This window comes from Salvelinus fontinalis, chromosome 3 (assembly GCF_029448725.1).
Source record: "Salvelinus fontinalis isolate EN_2023a chromosome 3, ASM2944872v1, whole genome shotgun sequence".
Classification (NCBI taxonomy): Eukaryota; Metazoa; Chordata; class Actinopteri; order Salmoniformes; family Salmonidae; genus Salvelinus; species Salvelinus fontinalis.
Window position 1 is genome coordinate 45,476,066 of NC_074667.1, and position 27,783 is coordinate 45,503,848.

Here is a 27,783-nt window from a genome sequence, read left to right on the forward strand (position 1 = left end):
CCAGCTTTTCTATTTCCATATGCATACTGTGAGAGGATATGAGAAATGATCCCTGATGTTTCTGATAAGAGACACTTCTGGATCCATCAGCCTTTTTGAGTTAAATTTTAAAACGCATTCATTATTTTACAGAGAAAGTATATGAGGGATGACGGGTTGATTTTAGATCAAGGCTGCCAGGAGAGTGTTTCTGTGTGTGGAAGGAGGGTTGGTTTGAAATGTATGCCAGGCCTTAATCTAGCTCTGACGCTTGGGAGCTCGGCCTCGAGGGACCCCACTTTGAGCCTATTAGCAGTCATTTTGACTGTAACATTCTAACATTAATAAATACATTTCATATATGCCATCGAAAAAATAATAATTTGGTTGTGTTTATAAAGGTTTTGGTTATTTCAAAGAACACAATATCATTTTGATTAGTTTGTTACTGTAGGCCGTCTGCTGCTGCATGCTCATTCGTGAAGCGCCTGGAATAGCTGTTATTCTTAATATTTTGAAATGGCGCTCATCTCTTCAAATTTGAGTTTTTTTTGGGCAAAGGTAAACATTGTTGAAACCTCCAGAATCTGCTTTTTCAGATACTATATAGAAATCAAAATGTCTTACCTGCATGTGACTAGGAGGATTTGAAGAAGTCACTTTTGTTGCTCCATTTCCCTGCCTCGGTCAATTACAAGCTGCGCTTCATATACAGTTTGACAATTGATGATTGTCAATTTAATCTTGTCTTAAGGCTAACTCTATATGTGAAATTAGTTTCAATGGGGTGTTGGTGTAGTTTCGAGTGGCCATCATTAGGGTTGCACATTTTAGTGGAATATTCAGAGGTGGAAACTTTCCGTGGGAATATATGGGAATTAACAGAAATATATGCCAGTTAATATTAATACCATTTAAATGTAGATTTTTTTTGCATTTGATATATTTACCATGTCATATGGAGACAGAAACATAACTTATCTTATCATAAGTAGACATAATTGCAAATGATTAAATCCTTCCAATAGGAAAAAAGAAACAATTTCATTACGAATTGAACTTCAATTAAAAAAACAAGAGTACACAAACGAACGTACAGTCAATACAACAATAGAAAAATCTATGTACAGTGTGCAAATGTAGGGAGGTAAGGCAATAAACAGGCCATGGAGGCAAAATAATTACAATTTTAGCATTACACTAGAGTGATAGATGTGCAGATGATGATGTGCAAGTAGAGATACTGGGGTGCAAAAGAGCAAGAAGATACATAACAATATGGGGATGAGGTAGTTGTGTGTGCTATTTACAGATTGGCTGTGTACAGTGACAGGTAAGCTGCTCTGACAGCTGATGCTTAAAGTTAGAGAGGGAGATATAAGACTCCAGCTTCAGTGATTTTTGCAATTTTTTCCAGTCATTGGCAGCAGAGAACTGGAAGGAAAGGCGGCCAAAGGAAGTGTTGGCTTTGGGGATGACCAGTGAATTATACCTGCTGGAGCGTGTGCTGCGGGTGGGTGTTGCTATGGTGAGCTGAGATAAGGTGGGGCTTTTCCTAGCAAAGATTTATAGATGACCTGGAGCCAGGGGGTTTGGCAATGAATATGTAGCGAGGGCCAGCCAACAAGAGCATACAGGTCGCAGTGGTGGGTAGTATATGGGACTTTGGTGATAAAACGGATGGCACTGTGATAGACTGCATCCAGTTTGCTGAGTAGAGTATTGGAGGCTATTTGGTAAATTACATCGCTGAGGTCAAGGATCAGTAGGATAGTCAGTTTTACGAGGGTATGTTTGGCAGCATTAATGAAAGAGGCTTTGTTGCGAAAGAGGAAGCAGATTCTAGATTTAATTTTGGATTAGTTGACTCTTCACATGGGATGATTTCACTGAACAATAAAAGAAAGGGAATATTGAATGGTCCCCAATGATCCATTGCATCACCCAAAAAAGGTTTTCAACATACATCTGTAAAATGATAAACTAAACTAAAGTTTTGATGTCTTCCTCTCAGGCTTCCATGTCTTCTCCCTGGACCTCCTCAATGTCCACCTCTTGAACATCAAACTCTGAGACCTCATCTTCACTGTCACTTTCCAACCTTGTTGAGGATGGCTCGTTGTTAGGCTCAAAAAGCCTCAAATTTGCCCGGATGGCCACCAATTTTTCAACCCTTGTATTGGTCAGCCTGTTTGGTCTGTGTGTTCCCAAACAAGGACCAGGTGCCTACTGAGGTGGCTGATGTTGGTGGGATTTGGAGGATGGTTGAGGCAACAGGGGAAAGAGCCTCAGCTTCACAAAGTCCCTTCCACCAGGTGGCTGATGAGATGTGTTGGCACGACTGCCGTATTGCATCTCCATCCCAAAGCACTTGCTTGGAAGTGTACATCGCCAGACTGCCAAGAACCTTGCCCTCGTTCATGCCAAGGTGGTGAGACATTGTAGTGATGACACCATAGGCCTTGTTGATCTCTGCACCAGACAGGATGCTCTTGCCAGCATACTTGGGGTCCAACGTGTACGCTGCAACGTGTATGGGCTTCAGGCAGAAGTCTTCATGCTTTTTGATGTATTTCAGAACTGCAGTTTCCTCTGCTTGGAGCAAAGGTGAAGTGGGCAGGGCAGTATGGAGTCGGAACATCAGACAGGATGGCATTGTCTCCCGCAATCCGTGCAATGGCTACTGCTATAGGTTTCAGGCTGCTTACCACTCTCTCCCAAAATACATCATCCAATAGGATCCTCTTGATGGGGCTGTCCATATCGGCAGACTGTGATATGGCCATTTATTGGAGAGACTCCTCCCCCTCCAGGAGACTGTGAAACATGATGACAACACCACCCCAACGGGTGGTGCTCTTATTCTTCTCACTTTGCTTGGTGAGGTAGATTGCTGCTTTAACTTGATGACCCTTCACATACCTAACCATTTCCTTGGCTCTCTTGTAGAGTGTGTCCATTGTTTTCAGTGCCATGATGTTTTTGAGGAGCAGATTCAATGCATGAGCAGCATAGCCAATGGGTGTGATGTGAGGGTAGGACTCCTCCACTTTAGACCAAACAGCCTTCATGTTTGCAGCATTGTCTGTCACCAGTGCAAATACATTCTGTGGTCCAAGGTCATTGATGACTGCCTTCAGCTCATGTGCAATGTAGAGACCGGTGTGTCTGTTGTCCCTTGTGTCTGTGCTCTTGTAGAATACTGGTTGAGGGGTGGAGATGTAGTTAATTATTCCTTGTCCATGAACATTCGTCCACCCATCAGAGATGATTGCAATACATTCTGCTTTCTCTATGACTTGGTTGACCTTCACTTGAACTCTGTTGAACTCTACATCCAGCAAATTAGTAGAGGGGGGTATGCTGGGTGAAGAACATTCAGAAATCTCTTCCAATACACATTGCCTGTGAGCATCAGAGGTGAACCAGTTGCATACACAGCTCGAGCAAGACATTCATCAGCATTTCTCTGACTACGTTCCTCCATTGAGTCAAAAAAACTTCTGATTCCAGGAGGACCATGAGCTGTTGCTATCGATAAGGTGTCTGATTCATCATTTTCACCTCGAATAGAAGTAGAGGGACTTTTGTCAGAGGTTGCTTGTTGTGAGCGCTGAGGGAACTTTATGCACTTGGCCAGATGATTCTGCATCTTTGTTGCATTCTTCACATATGATTTGGCACAGTATTTGCAAATGTACACAGCTTTTCCTTCTACATTAGCAGCAGTGAAATGTCTCCACACATCAGATAGTGCCCATGGCATTTTCCTGTAAAGATTAGGAAAAAATTTGTAAAAAAACAAACAAATATAAGGATAAATAGTTAAGCAGTTAGATTAAACAACTCCTTTGTAAGATAAATGTTTTAAAATTAAACGTGTATGGAAACAGGTGAATTAACACTCCTCGGTTAGCAGGCTCAAGCAAGCTAAAACCCACATGGTAGCAAGAACTAACTAGCAGAAATTGTTAACACGTTAGAGATGATTTAAACACACTTTTCTGTAGGCTACTATTTACTAGTTAACAAAAATTAATGTATGTCATATAAAATATATTCACCCCACCCAGTATTCAAAACTTACCAGAAAGCATGTAGTCCTTGGCTCAGACAGTGTAGTAGTGTGGGCTCAATAGCATCTCATTAGAGTGCAAGATCTTGAGAATCAGCTGTACATGTGATGGAAGAGTGCAATGTGCATGCAGAGGGTTGAAATTCCATTGAATTGGGGATAGTTTAACCAAAATATGCCACAAGTCCTAGAATTTCCTTGTGTATCCCACAAAAAAAGGTTCACTGTTATAATATAACTTTTTTGATGAGTTTATGCAAAATTCCCGAAATTCCAAGGCTTAACTTCCCATGGAAAATGTCCAGCCCTTTGCAACCCTAGCTATCATTGGCTGTGCAGGCTGACTGCTGGTTAATGAGGGGTGGCAAGGGGAAGGGATGATCTGTCCTCTTAACTTCTTATAACACACATTGATATCGAAATTCTAACAACATACATGTGTTAAATAAGCGTATTTAGGAAAAGTCCAGGGCAGAGGTGGCATGACTTTAAAAATGGCAGAGGTATTTTAATTTTAAATTAATATGCTGTCAAAATGACTGCCTCTGCGCTTCTAGTGTTTATTCTTCTGCCAGAGAACCTTTGATCCAGGGCCAGTGGGAAACTTTAAGGTATTCAGAAATATAGTGCTGTTCCGTTTGGACTCTTATGACCCACTTGTTAAGACTCACATGAAAATATATTATCTTGCCAGAAACCCTTTCAAGTGCCTCTGCTGAAATACTGATAAGCTTTTTCTCTCTACATTTGTACAAGCTGAATAAGAATGTCAAACTTTTGGTCACAGATGCACTCCTGTACACAACACACTCACTGTTTTGAATGGCTGAGTGAGGGTTGCTCTGAAACGCTGGCACTTTAGTGAGATGCCGCTCCTTTCGTATCATTGTCCTCCCAGATCCGTATCCGGGATCCCAACCAGGGTGGCAGGGACATCACAGAGGAGATCATGGCAGGGGGCACAGGGAGCCGAAATCCAACCCCCCCTGTCGGACGGCCCTCCTCCACCCCCACCCCTCCGCAAGTAAGGACACATCTTCTCTCATGCTGCCTGATATTCAGCTTATTTTCTCTCGCACGCAGACACGCACACACACACACACACACACAGGTTGCCATTGTATGCCACTGGCCCACTGAGCTGTTAGCCTGTCACCCATGTCTGTGTAATCTGTGCCATGGGCAAATTGCTTGGTGTTGGGAGGGAACAGGCAATTAAGCCACCAGGGCTTTGGCACCACGACAGACAGAGCCATGCATGCAGGCACAGCACATTTTCTGTGTTTGCAATCCATCCTCTGCCATGCTGCGTTAGACACAGCCAGCCACTCAGACTTCAGCCACTGTCCCTTACTCCCTGCCCCCCACCCATTGCTCTGCAACTAGGCCCAAACACTCACCTGGCCTTATCTGGCCTCGCCTTCACAACCTTTGCTATCCAATTTGAGTAACAGACAACCATGGCTATTTTACAAAAGTGATCTAAACACTTTCGTTGTTCATAGTAAATGTGTTATCATAGTCATCTTTGACACACAGATACAGTGGGGCAAAAAAGTATTTAGTCAGCCACCAATTGTGCAAGTTCTCCCACTTAAAAAGATGAGGGGCCTGTAATTTTCATCATAGGTACACTTCAACCATGACAAACAAAATGAGGGAAAAAAAATCCAGAAAATCACATTGTAGGATTTTTTATGAATTTATTTGCAAATTACGGTGGAAAATAAGTATTTGGTCAATAACAAAAGTCATCATGCTTTGGGGCTGTTTTTCTGCAAAGGGACCAGGACGACTGATCCGTGTAAAGGAAAGAATGAATGGGGCAATGTATCGTGAGATTTTGAGTGAAAACCTTCCATCAGCAAGGGCATTGAAGATGAAACGTGGCTGGGTCTTTCAGCATGACAATGATCCCAAACACACCGCCCGGGCAACGAAGGAGTGGCTTCGTAAGAAGCATTTCAAGGTCCTGGAGTGGCCTAGCCAGTCTCCAGATCTCAACCCCATAGAAAATCTTTGGAGGGAGTTGAAAGTCCGTGTTGCCCAGCAACAGCCCAAAAACATCACTGCTCTAGAGGAGATCTGCATGGAGGAATGGGCCAAAATACCAGCAACAGTGTGTGAAGACTTACAGAAAACGTTTGACCTCTGTCATTGCCAACAAAGGGTATATAACAAAGTATTGAGATAAACTTTTGTTATTGACCAAATACTTATTTTCCACCGTAATTTGCAAATAAATTCATAAAAAATCCTACAATGTGATTTTCTGGATTTTTTTCTCTCATTTTGTCTGTCATTGTTGAAGTGTACCTATGATGAAAATTACAGGCCCCTCTCATCTTTTTAAGTGGGAGAACTTGCACAATTGATGGCTGACTAAATACTTTTTGCCCCACTGTATATGGCTTACACACATGTCTAATAAATAAAAAAATATATTAAAAAAAAAATATATATATATATATTACCTATTATTAGTACCTACCTGCATGTATCACTATATCTCCTCCCTCACTTGTGCAGTAAATGTTGTTGTGGAACATATCGTTTATGCTTTTTGTCCCTCCATGATGAATCCAAAATAAGATTCTATACTTCATTGATTCAAACAAAATGAGTCATTGCTGAGAATTTTAATAGATGGGTTAGCTGACAACGTCACAAACTATGCTCACGCTTCAATGGGGCAGAAGTCTGAGAAGTCTGAGTGTTGTGATTTTGGGTGGTCAGATAGCTAGCAACAATGACAAGAAGCTGACATGTGGGGAGTCGTAGGTTTTATCTTGTTCTTGATACCATGTCTTGTTTTGAGGTGTTTTGACTGATGTCACGTCTATACTACTAATATGACTCAAATTGGCTAGCTTGCCAACCAATAACTGTCACGATGTATTTGAGACAAGTGCTCGTTGTGCAAATATATTTATATTCTTAATAAACATTATAGTTTACAATGTTGTCAACGAATTATAGTTGACATGTTGTCAACAATTTAAGCCAACCCCGTCTGTATTGCCCCATAGTTGCGTACAAGTCAGTTGTTGTTAAACAACCAACCCGTCTATAGAAATAGGCTATCTTTAAGTTACAGTTCTTGTTCTGGATTCTGTGGAGGGAAAGCTTTTGTGACACTTCCTCCCTGTCCTCTCCTTGGACTTTAACATTCTCTCCTCTCTGTGTTTTGTCCATTTTCTTTTTACTCTCCCTTCTTTTGCTTTGTTTAACCTTGTGTGCCTCAATTTCCCTGTCATTCGCACTCCACCTCCCCTACTCTTGCACGTTCTTTTTGCTTCTTCTCCTTTCCTCCCTTTTGCCTGCTTTCCTTGGTTGCTGTCTCCTTGCTTGTCTCCCCCTGTCTTTTCCTTGGCTAATGTATCTAACCATAACCACTGGTATCCTTATTTCCGCTTAATTCTATTTTTGTGCTTATTTGTCTGTCTGTGTTGCTAGTTTTTATGGACGCACCCTCATTATCCTCACATTTTCTACCTCAAATCGCAGCAGCAGCCGGGTGGCAGCCATACTCCGGAGCAAGGCCAGGGCCAGGCCAACTCAGCCTACAGCCTGGAGCTCCCCCAGCAGCAGCTCACGCCTGGGGCTGCAGCCAGCAAGCCAGGGCCAGGTCTGACCCTCTACCCCCGGCCCTCACCCCACCATCCTTCAGGCAGAATACATCCCTGCTTTGAGAGCAGCGGCCTGAGGAATAAAACGTTTTTTAGAACCTGAATGTTGACTCAGTTAAGAGATTGGCACAAAGAATTGTGTTTTCTTTTGTGTTTAATGTCTATGTTATCCGTTCTCTTTTCCAGTAGATGATAAGCCAAAATTGGAGCCGCTTGTCCAGAAGTCTTCCTCTCCCGGGCTTGGTCAATCAGAACCTTCATTGGAAAGGCGAGAGGCCAGTGCACCTGTAACTGCTCCCTCTCCCCACTTGGATCCAGAGCTTCCCTTCCCAGCCCCAGTGGTGGTTTCCCCCATCCCGGCCCCTCTTCCTGTTGCCGGCCCCATTGAGCAGCCCTCTGCCGTGGAGCCCACTGCTCCCCCTCCCTCCTCTGCAGCGGACCCCAAGCACCTGCCACTCACGACTCAGTCCCAGACCTCAAACACAGAGGAACTTCTTCCAGAAGCCCCACGCACCCTGGCTGCTTCACCAGCCCTAACCCCTAAGGCTTTGAATGGCCATGCTGACACTGGGGCTGAGATGGACACCCAGTCTCAGGAGCCCGCCCCCCTTGCTCCCTCCCTATCCCCAACCCAGCCCCAGGCTTCAGCCCCGGCCTCTAGAGAAGACTGCAGTGAGGCTGTGCCCAGTGAGGTGAGGGCAGAGATGCCCCCTGCTGTCATAGACCCTATCGCACCAATCACTGTAATGCCAGTCACTCTGACCTCCAGCCCTGCGCCTGCTGTTCCAGCGCCTCCCCCAGGCCTTCCGCCGCTAGTGCAGGCCACAGCAGAGACCAGCAAGCTCTCTGACACTAAAGACATCCCTTTCAAAGCAGGGACAGAGACTCTCATCACACCAAACAGCAAGCTTGAACCACAGCTACAAGCCCTTTTCAGAAAGAGTCCCACTACAGGTATGTGCATAGCCATGGATACAGACATGACAGCATGGATGCCTATGTGTGTATACTATAAATAAACAGTTAAAGGTTGCTGATAGACAAGACTTGGATCAGCCAGACTGAACTCAATGCTGACTGCTGAGAACAGCACAGTGTTTACACTAAACCCTGGATTTAATTTTTACTCTGGGGAGAAGGCCACTTTTCTGCTAGTATAATAAGTGTAGTCATTGATATTTAATGGAAGCAATTTGGGGTAAATCCCCAGCCTATAGCTGACTTCAAAATGTATTTGCTGCTGTTTTCTCTGCAGTATGTCAGACTGCTTCTGCTACACCAAAGACCTGGAAGAAACCAAATGAAGGGAGTCCTGTTGGAGATGCATCACAGAGGGAGACTGAGGTAAGCAATGATGCTTTCTATTCACTCTATGTGGGGGTGCACATCCTGCTATGCCTTCAGACAAACCATCAAACAGGCAAAGTGTCAATACAGCACTAAGATTGAATCGTACTACACCGGCTCTAACGCTCGTCAGATGTGGCAGGGCTTGCAAACTATTAGACTACAAAAGGAAGCACAGCCGCGAGCTACACAGTGACACAAGCCTACCAGACGAGCTAAATTACTTCTATGCTCTCTTTGAGGCAAGCAACACTGAAGCATGTATGAGCGCATCAGCTGTTTTGTTCGATAAAGTTCATATTTATATCCAAAAATCTGTTTACATTGGCGCGTTACGTTCAGTAATGTTTTGCTTCCAAAACATCCAGTGATTTTGCAGAGAGCCACATCAATTTACAGAAATAGTCATCATAAACTTTAATATAATATACAAGTGTTATGCACAGAATTAGAGATACAGTGATCCCTCGCCACTTCGCGGTTCACTTATCGCGGATTCGCTATTTCGCGGATTTTCATAATGCATTTTTTTTTTTTTTTGGTGCATTGTGCTCTGCATTCTGATTCGCTAAAAACTCACTCCCGCTTCTTGTATCAAAACATGCTACGAATTGTGCTATCATTTTGTCGTCTCGTGCAGTTATGTGTACGTACATAAAACAGCTTGGCAAATTTACATTAAGTTGGCCAAATTATCTTGTAATTTCGAACATCTCCTAAACCCATAATGTCGACGAAACGGCCTGGACCGACAAAAGCACCTGCGGATGGGCCCAAACGGAGGAAGATGCTACCTATCTCAGATAAAGTTAAACTTCTGGACATGCTAAGGGAAGGTAAAAGCTATGCAGCCGTTGCTCGCCATTACGGAATCAATGAATCTTCCGTTCGTTACATAAAGAAGGAGGAAAAAAACATAAGGACGACAGCAGCAGTCAATTTTAATACGAATGCAAAAAGGGTTGTAACTGTCCGCAACAAGACCATGGTACGGATGGAGACGGCATTAGCTCTGTGGATTAATGACTGCAGGAAAAAAAACATAACCCTGGATACAAACGTTATCTGCACAAAAGCGAGAATGCTGTATGAAAACTTTGCTGTCAGTGACGGGGAAGAGGGAGAGGATGCCGGGCCCTCAGCAAGTGCTGCTGACACAGTGGGAGAGGATGCCAGGCCCCCAGCAAGTGCTGCTGACAAAGTGCCAAGCGCATTTAATGCAAGCCAGGGCTGGTTTGAAAAGTTTAAGAAACGCTTTGGACTTAAAAATGTTTGTCTGCACGGTGAGATGGCGTCTGCGGATACCGCTGAGGCAGAAGCCTTCGTGAACAATAAATTCAAGGCGATCATTGAGGGGGGATATAAGCCCGAACAAGTTTTTAACATGGATGAGACTGCCTTATTTTGGAAACGAATGCCCTCCCGCACCTTCATCATGCAGGAAGAAGCCAAAGCCCCAGGATTTAAAGTTCACAAAGACCGTTTGACCCTGGCTATGTGCGGAAATGCCGCAGGTTTCATGATTAAACCGGGGCTGATTTACAGGTCTAAAAATCCCAGGGCGCTGAAAAACAAAAATAAGGATGATTTGCCTGTTTACTGGATGTACAATGCAAAGGCTTGGATAACAAAAGCGCTCAATCTGGATTGGTTCAAAAACTGTTTCATCCCGGAGGTCAAGTGTTATTTGAGAGGAAAGGGACTGAACTTTAAAGTGCTTCTGCTCCTTGACAACGCCGGAGGTCACGGTAATGATTTGGCATATGATGGTGTGCAAATCGAATTTCTGCCACCAAACACTACATCCCTGATTCAGCCCATGGACCAAGGAGTCATCCGTGCTTTCAAGGCTCTCTATACGCGCAACACCCTGCAACATCTTGTTGACGCTATGGACTCGGATCAAGATTTCTCACTGAAGGACTACTGGCGTGGATACACCATCGCATCGTGTCTCCAAAACATTCAGAGGGCCATTCAGGAAATGAAAACGGAAACTCTGAAGGCCTGCTGGAAAAAACTATGGCCAGAGGCAGTGCAAAACGCAACCGGAGGCTCGCTTGACGAGGTCCACCACTCTGCCGTAGAAACAGCTGTGAATCTGGCTAAACAGATTGGAGGAGACGGCTTTAATGACATGAGTCCGGATGACATAAACGCCCTGATTGATGGAGACGCACAGCCGCTGACCGATGCAGAGCTGGCAGAAATGACAAAGCCACAAAGCGACGATGAAAGAGAAGAGGGAGAAGAGGACACGAGAGATGAGGAGGAAGGACTAACGCTTGGTCGCTTAGCAACCATGGTGCGAATGGCCACTGAACTTAAGCGAGTAGCTGAGGAATGGGACCCTTTGATGAGCCGTTCATTACAGTTCTCCAACGTAATCGATGGTGGCATGTCGGTGTACAAGGATCTTTTTGCAAAGAAGAAAAAAGAGCGACAACAGCTGCCTATCACTATGTTCTTCTCCCGAACAAACACACCTGCACCGCGGGCTTCAGAAGAAGAGAACACTGCAGAGCGCAGTCAGGATGCAGCGGCCCAGTCTGAAGAGCAGTGAAACGGCCTACACGTGAGTCACTGTATTTGTATACATGTAATAGTTGCTAATTGTAAAAAAAAAAAAAAAAAATCTATTTCGCGGATTTCACTTATCGCGGGTCATTTTCGGAACGTAACCCCCGCGATAAACGAGGGATTACTGTATACTTCTCCTTAATGCAACTGCTGTGTCCGATATTTCTTTTTTACTTTACGGAAAAAGCAAACCATGCAATAATCTGAGTACAGCGCTCAGACAACAAAACCATGTTGGAGTCAACAAAAGTCAGAAATAGCGTTATAAATATTGCCTTACCTTTGATCTTCATCAGACTGCACTCCCAGAAATCCCAGTTCCACAAATGTTTGATTTGTTCGATAAAGTACATCATTTATGTCCAAATACCTCCTTTTTGTTTGCGCGTTTAGCCCAGTAATCCAAATTCATGAGGTGCGAGCAGACAAAGTCCAAAAGTTCTGTTACAGTTCGTAGAAACATGTCAAATGAAGTATAGAATCAATCTTTAGGATGTTTTTATCATAAATCTTCAATAATGTTTCAACCGGAGAATTCTTTTGTCTTCAGAAATGAATTGGAACGCAAGCTAACTCTCACGTGAACGCGCATGGTCAGCTCATGGCACTCTGCCAGACCCCTGACTCAAAGAGCCCTCATTCCCCCCTCCTTCACAGTAGAGGCATCAAACAAGGTTCTAAAGACTGTTAACCTGTTTGGGCTGCAAGGGGCAGTATTGAGTAGCCAGATAAAATGTGCCCATTTCAAACGGCCTCGTACTCAATTCTTGCTCGTACAATATGCATATTATTATTACTATTGGATAGAAAACACTCTCTAGTTTCTAAAACCGTTTGAATTATTTCTCTGAGTGAAACAGAACTCATTCTGCAGCACATTTCCTGACCCGGAAGTGGAAAGTCTGAAATCGATGCTCTGTTCTTCTTCCTGCCTATAAATGGGCACAATACTTATTAGTATACATGCACGTCATACACCTTCCTCTGGGTGTCAAGAGGCTGTGAGAGAAGAAATTAGTTGATTATCTTGGTCTGAGTTGGAACACATCATCTTGGAATGACGTGTCCACCATTTTCGGTACTCTGAAGTGCGCGGGCTGGATAGTGGAATTGCCTTTTGTTTAGCTGCCGTTATAGGCGACTACAATCTCAGGCTTTGATTTTATTGGATACATGTCACCATATCATCGTAAAGTATGTTTTTTCAATATGGTTTCATCAGATTATTGAAATTTCTTCGGGAGTTTTGCCGTGTTCCGTTCTCTTCCGTTTGTTGACATGGAGAGTGTCGTGCCACCCGGCTAGCGCGCTTGCTAAATGAAGAGGGAAAGTGTCCGTTCTGAATCCAAACAACGACTGTTCTGGACAAAGGACACCTTGTCCAACATTCTGATGAAAGATCAGCAAAAGTAAGACCCAATTTATGATGTTATTTCATATATCTGTCGTAGTCGCCGGCGCCCAAGTGTTTCTGGCTATTGTGCTAAGCTAATATAACGCTACATTTTTTTTCCGCTGTAAAACACTTAATAAATCGGAAATATTGGCTGGAATCACAAGATGCCTGTCTTTCATTTGCTGTACACTATGTATTTTTCAGAAATGTTTTATGATGAGTAATTAGGTATTTGACGTTGGTGCCTGTAATTATTATGGCTGCTTTCGGTGCAATTTCTGACTGTAGCTGCAATGTAAACTATGATTTATACCTGAAATATGCACATTTTTCTAACAAAACATATGCTATACAATAAATATGTTATCAGACTGTCATCTGATGAAGTTGTTTCTTGGTTAGTGGCTATTTATATCTTTATTTGGTCGAATTTGTGATAGCTACTGATGGAGTAAAAAACTGTTGGAGTAAAAAAAAGTGGTGTCTTTTGCTAACGTGGTTAGCTAATAGATTTACATACTGTGTCTTCCCTGTAAAACATTTTAAAAATCGGACATGTTGGATGGATTCACAAGATGTGTACCTTTTCATATGCTGTATTGGACTTGTTAATGTGTGAAAGTTAAATATTGAAAAAAATATATATTTTGAATTTCGCGTCCTCCACTTGAGCTGGCTGTTGTCATAAGTGTACCGGCGTCGGGCTGCAGCCATAAGAAGTTAACATCTAGTGGAAGCCTTAGGAAGTGCAATATGACCAATATCACACTATATTTGATGGGCAATGAGTTGAAAAACTACAAACCTCAAACCTTTTTCTCAGGTTTTTGCCTGCCATATGAGTTCTCTTATACTCACAGACATCATTCAAACAGTTTTAGAAACTTCAGAGTGTTTTCTATCCAAATATACTAATAATATGCATATCTGAGCTTCTGGGGCTGAGTAGCAGGCAGTTTTCTCTGGGCACCTTATTCATCCAAGCTACTCAATACTGCCCCCAGCCATAAGAAATTAAACAGGTCAACATTCACGTGGCCCTACGGATTAACAGGACGTGTACTCCAAGCATGCGTAGACCAACTGGCAAGTGTCTTCACTGACATTTTCAACCTGTCCCTGACCGAGTCTGTAATACAACATGTTTCAAGCAGACCACCATTGTCCCTGTGCCCAAGAACACTAAGGTAACCTGCCTAAATGACTACCGACCCATAGTACTCACGTCTGTAGCCATGAAATGCTTTGAAAGGCTGGTCATGGCTCACAACACCATTATTCCAAAATTTGCATTCCGCCCCAACAGATCCACAGATGACACAATCTCTATTGCACTCCATAGTGCCCTTTCCCACCTGGACAAAAGGAACGCCTACGTGAGAATGCTATTCATTGACTATAGCTCAGCGTTCAACACCATAGTTCCCTTAAAGCTCATCACTAAACTAAGGACCCTGGGACTAAACACCTCCCTCTGCAACTGGGTCCTGAACTTCCTGACGGTAGGTAACAACACATGTGCCACACTGATCCTCAACACGGGGGCCCCTCAGCGGTGTGCGCTCAGTCCCCTCTTGTACTGTCTGTTCACTCATGACTGCATGGCCAGGCACGACTCCAACACCATCAAGTTTGCGGACAACACAACAGTGGTAGGCCGACAAAGATGACACAGCCTATAAGGAAGAGGTCAGAGACCTGGCCGTGTGGCGCCAGGATAACAACCTCTGCCTCAACGTGATCAAGACCAAGAGATCGATTGTGGATAACAGGGAAAGGAGGACCGAGCACGCCCCCTTTCTCATCCACAGTGATGTAGTGGAGCACGTTGAGAGCTTCAAGTTCCTTGGTGTCCACATCACCAACAAACTATCATGGTCCAAACAGACAAAGACAGTCATGAACAGGGCACGACAAAGCCTATTCCCCATCAGCAGACTGAAAAGATTTGGCATGTGTCCTCAGATCCTTAAAAGGTTCTACAGCTGCACCATCGAGAGCATCTTGACTGGTTGCATTACTGCCTGGTATGGCAACTGCTTGGCCTCCGACTGCAAGGCACTACAGAGGGTAGTGCGAACGGCCCAGTACATCACTGGGGCCAAGCTTCCTGCCATCCAGGACCTCTACACCAGGCGGTGTCAGAGGTAGGCACAAACAATTGTCAGACTCCAGCCACCCTAGTCATAGACTGTTCTCTCTGCTACCGCATGGCAAGCGGTACTGGAGCGCCAAATCTAGGTCTAAAAGACTTAACAACATCTACCCCCAAGCCATAAGACTCCTGAACAGCTAATCAAATGGCTATCCAGACTATTTGCATTGTCCCCACCCCCTCTTTTACACTGCTGCTACTCTCTGGTTATTATCTATGCAAAGTCATTTTAACTTTACCCAGATTTACATATTACCTTAATTACCTCGACTGACCTGTGCCCCCCACATTGACTCTGTACCAGTATCCGGCAGTATCCGGCAGCGTAGCCTAGTGGTTAGAGCGTTGGACTAGTAACCGGAAGGTTGCAAGTTCAAATCCCCGAGCTGACAAGGTACAAATCTGTCGTTCTGCCCCTGAACAGGCAGTTAACCCACTGTTCCTAGGCCGTCATTGAAAATAAGAATTTGTTCTTAACTGACTTGGCTAGTTAAATAAAGGTAAAAAAAAAAAAAAAAAAAAAAAATCCCCTGTAACCTCGCTACTGTTATTTTACTGCTGCTCTAACTATTTGTTATATTTATTTTTTACTGAAACAACAATGTCGTTTCAAGAAAAATAAGTGTTATGAGCTTGTAATTAAGCATTTCACTGTAAGGTCTACACCTGTTGTATTCAGCACATGTTACAAATAACTAGGGTAGCAAAGGGTCAAACTTTCCGGTAAATTTCCTTTTCCCCTGAAATTTTCCATAGGAAGTTAAGCCTTGGAATTTTGGGAATTTTGCTTAAATTCGTCAAAAAATGTTAGCTTATTACAGTGAACCTTTTTTGTGGGATACACAAGGCAATTCTAGGTCTTGTGGCATATTTTGGTTAAACTATCCCCAATTCAATGGAATTTCAACCCTTTGCATGCACAGTGCACTCTTCCATCACATGTACAGCTGATTCTCAAGATCTTGCACTCTAATGAGATGCTATTGAGCCCACACTACTACACTGTCTGAGCCAAGGACTACATGCTTTCTGGTAAGTTTTGAATATAATACTGGGTGGGGTGAATATATTTTATATGACATACATGATTTATTGTTAACTAGTAAATAGTAGCCTACAGCAAAGTGTGTTTAAATCATCTCTAACGTGTTAACAATTTCTGCTAGTTAGTTCTTGCTACCATGTGGGTTTTAGCTTGCTTGAGCCTGCTAACTGAGGAGTGTTAATTCACCTGTTTCCATACACGTTTAATTTTAAAACATTTATCTTACAAAGGAGTTGTTTAATCTAACTGCTTAACTATTTATCCTTATATTTGTTTGTTTTTTTACAAATTTTTTCCTAATCTTTACAGGAAAATGCCATGGGCACTATCTGATGTGTGGAGATATATTTCACTGCTGCTAATGTAGAAGGAAAAGCTGTGTACATTTGCAAATACTGTGCCAAATCATATGTGAAGAATGCAACAAAGATGCAGAATCATCTGGCCAAGTGCATAAAGTTCCCTCAGCGCTCACAACAAGCAACCTCTGACAAAAGTCCCTCTACTTCTATTCGAGGTGAAAATGATGAATCAGACACCTTATCGATAGCAACAGCTCATGGTCCTCCTGGAATCAGAAGTTTTTTTGACTCAATGGAGGAACGTAGTCAGAGAAATGCTGATGAATGTCTTGCTCGAGCTGTGTATGCAACTGGTTCACCTCTGATGCTCACAGGCAATGTGTATTGGAAGAGATTTCTGAATGTTCTTCACCCAGCATACCCCCCTCTACTAATTTGCTGGATGTAGAGTTCAACAGAGTTCAAGTGAAGGTCAACCAAGTCATAGAGAAACCAGACTGTATTGCAATCATCTCTGATGGGTGGTCGAATGTTCATGGACAAGGAATAATTAACTACATCTCCACCCCTCAACCAGTATTCTACAAGAGCACAGACACAAGGAACAACAGACACACCGGTCTCTACATTGCACATGAGCTGAAGGCAGTCATCAATGACCTTGGACCACAGAAGGTATTTGCACTGGTGACAGACAATGCTGCGAACATGAAGGCTGTTTGGTCTAAAGTGGAGGAGTCCTACCCTCACATCACACCCATTGGCTGTGCTGCTCATGCATTGAATCTGCTCCTCAAAAACATCATGGCACTGAAAACAATGGACACACTCTACAAGAGAGCCAAGGAAATGGTTAGGTATGTGAAGGGTCATCAAGTTAAAGCAGCAATCTACCTCACCAAGCAAAGTGAGAAGAATAAGAGCACCACCCGTTGGGGTGGTGTTGTCATCATGTTTCACAGTCTCCTGGAGGGGGAGGAGTCTCTCCAATAAATGGCCATATCACAGTCTGCCTATATGGACAGCCCCATCAAGAGGATCCTATTGGATGATGTATTTTGGGAGAGAGTGGTAAGCAGCCTGAAACCTATAGCAGTAGCCATTGCACGGATTGCGGGAGACAATGCCATCCTGTCTGATGTTCCGACTCCATACTGCCCTGCCCACTTCACCTTTGCTCCAAGCAGAGGAAACTGCAGTTCTGAAATACATCAAAAAGCATGAAGACTTCTGCCTGAAGCCCATACACGTTGCAGCGTACATGTTGGACCCCAAGTATGCTGGCAAGAGCATCCTGTCTGGTGCAGAGATCAACAAGGCCTATGGTGTCATCACTACAATGTCTCACCACCTTGGCATGAACGAGGGCAAGGTTCTTGGCAGTCTGGCGATGTACACTTCCAAGTGCTTTGGGATGGAGATGCAATATGGCAGTCGTGCCAACACATCTTATCAGCCACCTGGTGGAAGGGACTTTGTGAAGCTGAGGCTCTTTCCCCTGTTGCCTCAATCATCCTCCAAATCCTACCAACATCAGCCACCTCAGTAGGCACCTGGCCCTTGTTTGGGAACACACAGACCAAAGCACGGAACAGGCTGACCAATAGAAGGGTTGAAAAATTGGTGGCCATCCGGGCAAATTTGAGGCTTTTTGAGCCTAACAACGAGCCATCCTCAACAAGGTTGGAAAGTGACAGTGAAGATGAGGTCTCAGAGTTTGATGTTCAAGAGGTAGACATTGAGGAGGTCCAGGGAGAAGACATGGAAGTCTGAGAGGAAGACAACCATAGCTTTACTTTCTAGAATATCGTATTGCAGATGTATGTTAAATGTTTTTGGGAGATGCGATGGATCATTGGGGATCATTCAATATTCCCTTTTATTGTTCAGTGAAATCATCCCATGTGAAGAGTCAACTCATTTAATTAAGGTTCAATTCGTGACTAAACAGCTTTTTTTATTTCTATTGGAAGGATTTAATCATTAGCAATTATTTCTACTTATAAGGTAAAAGGTTTGCTTCTGTCTCCATTTGATTTGGTAAATATATCCAATGCAAAAAACATCTGCATTTAAATGGTATTTATATTCATTTGCATATATTCCTGTTAGTTCCCACAAAAAGTTTCCACCTCTGAATATTCCCCAAAATGTGCAACCCTATAAATAACATTAGATGTTATTAATGATTTGAAGTGTTATCGTCTGATTTTGTTGATTTTTATTATAATCCCCATTAGCTGCCGCCAATGGCGACAGCTAGTCTTACTGGGGTTCAGCATGCATCAAAAAATACATTACAGACAAAATAACGATTTACACACATTTAAAAACGTGTGTGAGTGATTATCCCGCTCGTCGCTCACGGAGCAGTGCTTACACAACGTTCTGACGCTCCACATCTCTTTCCAACCTCTCATTGAAAGAGGTAATATGTCAGGCATATTGGGCCAAAATCAATGATAGCCTATTGTGTAGATAATAGAATGAACATTAAAGAGAAACTTTTAAGAGATCAGATTTTTTTTTGTTTTTAATACTTTGCTACAATCCTCATCTTTGTAAGTCACTTTGATTTTGCACGTGCGTCGTTTCAGTTTCTTTAAACTCCATGACAGTAGCTATAGCAAGGGGCTATAGCAGCACGCAAGTAGACTACAAATGCATGCTGGGCCGGGCATGTCCTGAGCTCGTGAAGTAAGTGCTACTGGAGCGAAATTGGAGCAGGTGAGAAGGCTGACACCCCAGCCTTTGGGAAACTCGCTCCGCGCTCCAGTCAAATTGGGCACGTTCCAGCTCCGCTCCACACACACAGCCGGGTGTACATCGATCAGTTACACATACATGTTAATACATGCACACAAAAAGTAGGCCACATGGGGGAGAGGCGTTGTTCTGTGAGGTGTTGCTTTGTTTTTTAACCAGGTTTCATGTTCAGTTGTGCTATATGAGATGGAGGTTCCATTCAATCATGGCTCTGTATAATACTGTACATTTCCTTTAATTTGATTCTGACCTGGGGACAATGAAAAGACCCCTGTTGGGGGGGGGGGGGAGTAAGTTGACTATGGAAACAATTTGGGATTTCCAACACATTAATGTTTCTTTACAAAAAACAGAAGTGATGCAGTCAGTCGTTCCTCAACTCTTAGCCAAGAGAGACTGGCATGCATAGTGTTGATTTTATCCCTCTGATTATAATGAAGAGCTAAGACTCGGCAAGGAGTTATCCATCATGATCAGTGTTCCAAACCCCCTGTGTGAAGTCCACTCTGTCTTTCTATCTCACCCCCTCTACCTCCCTTGCCTCCCCCAGGACGAGCTCAAGCCTGTGGAGGAGGCTGCTGGAGACCAGGCCCTGCAGCCCGCCAGGCCCCATAGTAGCAGCAGCCCGCCCCCACCCTCAGCAGCACCTCCAGCCATGGAGGCAGAGGAGAAGCCCCCTGCCCCAGAGGAAAATGGGGAGGCTGAGCTGGAGCCCATGAGGAACGGGGCTGGGCACACCTCGGAGACAGAGAGCAGTGACAGTGGGGCCACCCCTGGGGACAAGGAGGGCTCTACAGGAGCACCCCCAGACCTCTTCCAGGAAGGTATGAGGGCAGTTATTAGCCTCAGTTTCATTTGTGTTTTTCACTTCGTTTTCACAATCAAGTCATACAATCTTTGCACAGTATGAGATGAGCAGGGCTGTTTTCTTCCTCTCGTTGTTTCCTTAGATCTGCCGGAGACCAACGGGAAGCGCCAGTACAACCGGGACTTCCTGCTGGGCTTCCAGTTCATGGCTGCCTGTACACAGAAGCCAGACGGGCTACCTCAGATCAGTGACGTAGTTCTGGACAAGGTGTGTGTGTGTGAGTGGTCTGAGCATAGCTTCAGCCTAGTGGACAGAATGAGTTGTGAGCAAGCCCCTAAACCCCACAGTGGTTCAGTAAATATTCAGGACTATAAATTGATAGTGTAAGATGTTAGCAAAGTAAGTTGAAAGAAAAGCCCTTTTCAAAAGCAAGTACAGGGATTATTTATTTATATCGAACAAATAGTATGAGTAGCCGTATGTGATTCTTTTAGTAAGCACAAGACCAGATGTATAGGTTTTTTTCAGCTATTGTTTAATAGTCATTCATGAAATGATAGGCTTCTGGTAAATGAATCTCCCTCGTCTCCACATAAGCTACATACTGTTGGAGCCTATAATGGCTAGCCCATAGACATCCTGTTTTGATTAAAATCACATTGCCATTATGTCACACTTGGCAGTGTTGATAATTCAGCCCCAGAAAGGGAGCATTAAGACTGGCAATGATTGATGTACAGTCCCAGGAGTCATATTTTTCTCCCTGAGAAAATGTTCGCTAGAGGAGTGTACTAAGGGAAGTCAAGGACAGCTGAGAGAGCTGTAGTTGTTCTCCCCCTTCCATTCCCCCATAATGTTCCCCTCAGTCTTCCTTCCACATCTGGTTCCGACTTCACTCTCTGTGCCAGTCACAAAATGTGTTTAAACATAATTTATCGAAAGCATAGCTGAAACACAAAACAACATACAAAGTTGGTGGTGATCTAGGACTGTTATTGAGAATCCACCACGGCTCAGTAAAAACCAGTGGGATAGACCTAAGGGAGGGGGGTCTGGCCAGTCTTTCTCCCCAGTGGTAGGCCAGAAACAACTCCCAGCCCCTACCTCAGGCACTTCATGTAGATCTGAAAGAGTTGATGGGTATATGCAATATGGTAGTAACCCTACCTTTCCCTCTGATGGGCTTGGTAGTGGTTTCACCATATTGATCATTATATTATCATATTCATTATTGCACCTATCCGAGGTATGTGACAGTGAAACATTATTTGATTTGGATTATACAGCCACTGCTTTTCCTCTATGGCTAGGCCCACAGTGTTAGAGAATCACTGCTCCCCCTGCTGGTCTGTCAGCTCACCATCTCGCTCCCTGTGTGTCTGCAGATAAACCAAAACAAGCTGCCATCACGGGTGGTGGAATCCAGGGTGATCTCTCGTGGCCCTGACTTCACACCTGCCTTCGCTGACTTTGGCAGGCAGATGAGTGGAGGACGCGGCGGCGCTGCAGTGAGTCACACACACGTAATTACTACTCCTCCACCTGACACCAACACAACACCCTTCTTTCTCTCAAATAATGTCTCTTGTCTTTGTGTTTCTCATCTTTCTCTCACACGCACTCACAGAATATTACCTTGTGCCTTTAATTTCCCCCATAGTCTTCTGGTATGGTAACAAACAAGATTGTTGGGCTGGTATCATAGTGAGATAAATTAATCATGGGGAATTATTTGCAGCTCTTGTTGGTTTGCTAAAGATGAGCCATTTCCCAAAGTCGTGCTCATTCAATGAAAGTCGTAAATTGAACATCAGCGCACAACCCAATCCCTTATCTGAGGAGTCTTGGCGATATTGTGTTTTGTTGGTAGTGAACTGCAGAAGTGACGAGTTGTGCTGTCTCCTCTCTGTCCTCCAGCAGATGATGAACATGGGGGGCGGTGCCCGGCGGCCCCCGCCCAGGAAGATTATCCTGAACGTGTCGGCAAACGACGAGGTGCAGCTGAAGAAGGCCGAGAACGCCTGGAAACCTGGCATGAAGAAGGCGGGGTCATCAGACGACCCTGAGGTCATTACAACACAGGTAGGATGAGCCCAACCTTTCATCAGACACAACCACACAGTCAAAAACACACACCCTACTCAACTACAAGATATTATGAGTTTCTTCAGCAGTCGCTCCACACAGGAAAGAAATGTTGTGATCAAGGAGTTGTCAAGAGACCGGAGATGAAGTGTGAGTGAATGAATGTTCACCTCAATAAATGATGATGTTGTTGCCGTGTCAGGAGCTCTTCCGGAAGGTGCGCAGCATCCTCAACAAACTGACGCCTCAGATGTTCAACCAGCTGATGAAGCAGGTGACGGACCTTACCATCGACACGGAGGAGCGCCTCAAAGGCGTCATCGACCTGGTCTTTGAGAAGGCCATCGATGAGCCCGGCTTCTCTGTGGCCTACGGGAACATGTGCCGCTGCCTCACCACGGTATGTTATGCTCAGTTCTTTATCGTTCAGACATGATTACTTGTGGTTCCTCTGAATGCTGCTAGCCAACATCAAAACATAATCTGTATATGCATGGGTCCTCTAAAGCCTCATACACATTCAGCAAAATGTCCCTAAATGTATATTTCTGCCCACCTTTTCACTCTTTCGACACCATCTCCCGTTCAATTCAGTGTTTCCCCCATATTTCTTCCCCTCTAAGCAAATTGTTACTTATCTCGGTTGCTCTCCAGCTCAAAGTGCCCATGACGGACAAACCCAACACCACAGTGAACTTCCGTAAGCTTCTGCTCAACCGCTGTCAGAAGGAGTTTGAGCGGGACAAGGTGGACGACGTGGTGTTTGAGAGGAAACAGAAGGAGCTCGACTCTGCACAGGTACCCAGATCACCTGACACAAACACACACTACCCAGATCACCAACCGGTCTGTCACCTACTGTCCCTAGTAGGGGAATACAGAGCAGAGAACTCTATGGGATCCAGTCAGTTACTGATGTTAGTTGAATAGTTAATGTGGGGTTTGCTGTTAGGTCTGACAATCTACTCTCCATCTCCTTTCCAGTCCAGTGATCAAGAGAGACTACGGTTGGAGCTGGAGGAGGCCAAGGACAAGGCCCGCCGGCGCTCCATAGGAAATATCAGGTTCATCGGGGAGCTGTTCAAACTCAAGATGCTGACAGAGGCCATCATGCACGACTGTGTGGTCAAGCTGCTGAAGAACCATGACGAGGAATCGCTGGAGTGCCTGTGCAGGCTGCTCACCACCATTGGCAAAGACCTGGACTTTGAGAAGGCCAAGGTGAGCCATAGGGATGGGCTGGAGAGGGCAGGGGAGAGGAGGGAGCTTAAATTAATTCCAGCTGGTGGTATGGGGATGCCTCTGAGGGCTGCAGGGATGTGGGTGAAGAGACATGGTTGAAGACATCTCACTGTTCCCTCTTGTCTGCTGTTTTCTGGCCTGTTTTAACCTGCTGCTGGCCAAAGGAATGGCTCCTAGACATGTACAGAAGTGTTCTCCCTTTTGGGCTCTGCCAGAGTTTTAAGACTCTGTGGTCCTCACTCATACTACGCTGACACTGCAACACACACGCATCCATATTGACGGCGCACACAAACACACTTACACACTTCACATACGCTGCTGTCACTCTGTTTATTATATATCCTGATTTGCCTAGTCACTTTTACCCCTACCCATATGTACATACTGTATTACCCCTGGTTCTCCTTGTAAATAGTCTTGTTAATGTTTTTGTGTTACTATTTATTTTTTATTTAGCAAATATATGTCTCTTTTTAACTGCACTGTTGGGAATGGTCTCGTAAGTAAAGTATTTCACTGTAAAGTCTAAAGATCCCAGAAATGTTCCATATGCACAAAAAACTTATTTTTTTGTGCACAAATTTGTTTACATCCATGTTAGTGAGCTTTTGCCAAGATAATCCATCCACCTGACAGGTGTGGCATATCAAGAAGCTGATTAAAGCATGATCATTACACAGGTGCACAAAAAAAGACCACTAACAAGTGCAGTTTTTTTCACAAAACAATGCAATTGCAATTGACATGCTGACTGAAGGAATGTCCACCAGAGCTGTTGCCAAATAATTGAATGTTTATTTCTCTACCATAAGCCACCTCCCAACATAATTTTAGAGAATTTGGCAGTACGTCCGAACGGCCTCACAACCGCAGACCCCGTGTAACCATGCCAGCCCAGGACCGCCACATCCGGCTTCTTTACCTGCGGGATCGTCTGAGACCAGCAACCCGGACAGCTGATGAAACTGTGGGTTTGCACAACTGAAGAATTTCTGCACAAACCTTCAGAAACCGTCTCAGGGAAGCTCATTTGTGTGTTCGTCGTCCTCACCAGGGTCTTGACCTGACTGCAGTTTGGCATCGTAACCGACTTCAGTGGGAAAATGTTAACCTTCGGTTGCCACTGGCACGCTGGAGAAGTGTGCACGTCACTGATGAATCCCGGTTTCAACTGTACTGGGCAGACAGCGTAATGTGGGCAAGCAGTTTGCTGATGTCAATGTTGTGAACGGGGTGCTCCATGGTGATGGTGGGGGTATGGGCAGGCATGAGCCACGAACAATGAACACGATTGAATTTTATCAATGGCAATTTGAATGCAATGAGATCCTGAGGCCCATTGTCTTGCCATTCATCCGCCACCATAACATGTTTCAGCATGATAAACCACAGCCACATGTCGCAAGGATCTGTACACAATTCCTGGAAGCTGAAAATGTCCCAGTTCTTCCATGGTCTGCATACTCACCAGACATGTCAATTATTGAGCATGTTTGGGATGCTCTGGATCAACGTTTTCAAATTGTAACTCAGTAAAATCTTTGAAATTGCATGTTGTGTTTTATATTTTTGTTCCGTGTATATCAAAATTATTGTTCCAAGAAATAAAGTGCACATTGAATTGCTTAATGGAGTGGAGTGAAATTAATTGAGAGCGTCTGGCTGTCCACTGGAGTGAATCGTGAAAATGTTGTATTAATACACCACTTTGCATTGACCCTTAATTTCTCTCTTTCTTGTCATAGCCTCGCATGGATCAGTATTTCAATCAGATGGAGAAAATTGTCAAGGAGCGGAAGACATCGTCTCGGATACGGTTTATGCTGCAAGACGTGATAGATCTCCGATTGGTAAGTTGTGTGTGCGTCTCCCTCTGTGTTGGTGGGGCGGGAGCGGTGGGGATTTGTGCATGCATGCATTCTTGAAATTTGCCTGTGTGTTCTGCCCAGCTCGGTGAGGATGTATTTTCCATTAGTGAATCAGAATGCTCATTTTCAGTACCTCCATTTCACGCAGGCTCCCTGAGCACACCAATAATTAGATCTGAGGAAGAAAACAATCGGTGAGATTCTAATCAGTGAGATTTGAGCATAGAATTAAACATTCTGCACAGCCCTCCACACAATACTACTGTGCCATTGGGGCTATGTGACTGTTGGCCAATTATGTTGTACACAGTTCACTAATTCAAAACACCAGATTGTTTCTCTGAGGAAACTCCTTGCGTAGGTCTAACACTGCTCTTTTTCTCCAGCACAACTGGGTGTCCAGGAGAGCTGACCAGGGACCCAAGACCATCGAGCAGATCCACAAAGAGGCCAAGATCGAAGAGCAGGAGGAGCAGAGGAAGGTGCACCAGCAGCTGCTCTCCAAAGACACCAAGAGAAGGCCAGGTCAGCCAGGCCCATGGGCTAAATCCTCTTTAAGGCTTACAGCCACACTGGAATCCCCTCCCCATAACTTGCAGACTCAGAGATGCTACAGTGGCCCACAGTGGACAGAAGGCTCCCCTACTCTCTCCCACCTGTCAACTCACCCCATTGTATTCTCTCAAGCCTGGGGCATGAGGAGTTGATGTTGTCACTATTTGAGTTGTCTTTTAATAAACCCATTAACATCTCATCCCCCGTGTGTTCCCTCTGTCCTCCAGAGCAGCAGCAGAGAGAGCAGCAGAGAGAGCAGCAGAGAGAACAGCAGAGGGAGCAGCGTGTGCAGCAGAGAGAGGAGACCTGGAACACTGTGCCCATGACCAAGAACAGCAGGACCATCGACCCCACCAAGATCCCCAAGATCTCCAAGGTCAGCCCCAAAAACACCTGTAGACCTCAACTTTTTACTTCCTCTTTTGGATGGTTTACCATGGAGGTTCACTGGTGTTTAAGTGTATTCTATTTTACACTTGAGTAGGTACATGGTCTTCCCAACTGCCATACAATGCCAACTAGTAGATGAAACACTACAGTGCTGTACTGTAGACATTACACCGCATCAGCTATTTTCTCACTTATAGGAATCCTGTGGTTCTTCATTAATACTTCTATGTGGCACACATCCATGTCCTCATGATATTGTACTAGTGGTGAAATAATACATGTCCACGTGCTGGATAGTTGTGGTACAACCACACAAAGCCTTGCATACTGGAGCATGGCACCCCCTGTTGGAGGAAAGATGTTAGAAACCCAGACAGTCCTCTGTGTGTCAGTACCAATGATGAATGAGGCAGCTCTCCATTCTCAGAGATTGTAGTCATTATTGCATTGTAGGCCCAGATCACATGATATGTGTATTGGAAGGTGAACTGTTTCTGTCTGTCATCATCCTGTCTAGCCTCAGATGGATGAGAAGATCCAACTAGGACCACGGGCCTCACTCAACTGGATGAAGGGCAGCAGTGGAGGGGCCAAAGCCAGTGACTCCGGTGAGGAGACATACCGTGTCTCACACACACATTGGTGATCCAGTTGAATTAGCTGTAATTGTGTTCTGGTTGAAATGTAATGTCTGCTGCTTCATCTTGTCTCCCATCAGAATTATCCCGGGCTGGTGGTGGTGGCGCCAGTTTAAACCGGTATTCTGCACTCCAGTCCACCCCATCTCAACCCACCACCCCACCTGCACAAAACCCAGAGTATGACACTAGAAGAACCTTGGGCAGGTAATGATCACATTTTGAAACTTGTAAAATGGGTTTGGTCATCTTATTTTGAGGCAAAACATTTGTGTTGTGTGTTTTTTCCTCCCTCAGTCGAAGCAGTGCAGGGAGAGAGCGAAGCGAGAAGCCCTCAACCTCCGCCCCGTTGCGGCCTGGTTCCTTCGTTCGAGGCGTCAGTGCCAAAGAGCTGCTGGCGAGCCCGGCCCTGAGTCCCGAGGAGCCCCGCAGAGAGCTGGAGAGCATCAGGAGGCTCAGCGTCAGCGAGGACAAGACTGAGCCAGAGTGCAGCAGAGCCAGGGAGCCTGGTAAGGCAACAAAACCCAGTTCTAGAGACATACAATGACTAAACACACAGAGTCAGTGGATACACACACACTCTCTCTCTAGCAGGGGAGTACTCTTGTAACAATGTTGTTTCCCCCTGCAGTGAAAGCAGAGCCTGTGGTTGCCCAGTCTCCAGACAGACCTGCCCTCTCTGAGGAGGAGATGGAGAGGAAGTCCAAAGCTATCATTGACGAGTTCTTGCACATCAACGACTATAAGGTACAGTCATTTAAAGTGAAACTGACACCATTTGAACTGCTTTAAACACAAATAATCATAATATCGGTCTAAAATATCAAATTCGCAGTTAATGCTTCAAAACCAACTTTATAAGAGGTTTTATTTGACTCAAAATTCCATTACATAGAGTAAGGCATTGTTAGCAGAATTAA

The 27,783-nt window shown here is 44.5% G+C and overlaps 1 protein-coding gene across 18 annotated transcripts in view; it reads left to right on the top strand.

The window, feature by feature from the left end:
• The window catches only part of LOC129850215 (eukaryotic translation initiation factor 4 gamma 3-like), a 65,836-nt gene that overhangs the window by 31,255 nt on the left and 6,798 nt on the right, over positions 1-27,783 (top strand). For 8 of the 18 annotated variants that reach the window (XM_055916731.1, XM_055916753.1, XM_055916759.1 and 5 more), the window contains 18 exons: positions 4,944-5,078; positions 7,511-7,682; positions 7,870-8,637; positions 8,939-9,027; positions 19,825-20,098; positions 20,225-20,349; positions 21,468-21,605; positions 22,000-22,164; positions 22,370-22,567; positions 22,822-22,965; positions 23,152-23,388; positions 25,158-25,262; positions 25,667-25,805; positions 26,063-26,211; positions 26,743-26,833; positions 26,944-27,070; positions 27,161-27,372; positions 27,495-27,610. In XM_055916731.1, the coding sequence (XP_055772706.1) occupies positions 4,944-5,078; positions 7,511-7,682; positions 7,870-8,637; positions 8,939-9,027; positions 19,825-20,098; positions 20,225-20,349; positions 21,468-21,605; positions 22,000-22,164; positions 22,370-22,567; positions 22,822-22,965; positions 23,152-23,388; positions 25,158-25,262; positions 25,667-25,805; positions 26,063-26,211; positions 26,743-26,833; positions 26,944-27,070; positions 27,161-27,372; positions 27,495-27,610 (3,384 nt within the window). The remainder of the gene's footprint in view (positions 1-4,943; positions 5,079-7,510; positions 7,683-7,869; positions 8,638-8,938; positions 9,028-19,824; positions 20,099-20,224; positions 20,350-21,467; positions 21,606-21,999; positions 22,165-22,369; positions 22,568-22,821; positions 22,966-23,151; positions 23,389-25,157; positions 25,263-25,666; positions 25,806-26,062; positions 26,212-26,742; positions 26,834-26,943; positions 27,071-27,160; positions 27,373-27,494; positions 27,611-27,783) is intronic. The other 10 variants (XM_055916737.1, XM_055916755.1, XM_055916773.1 and 7 more) reach the window with 6 other exon arrangements.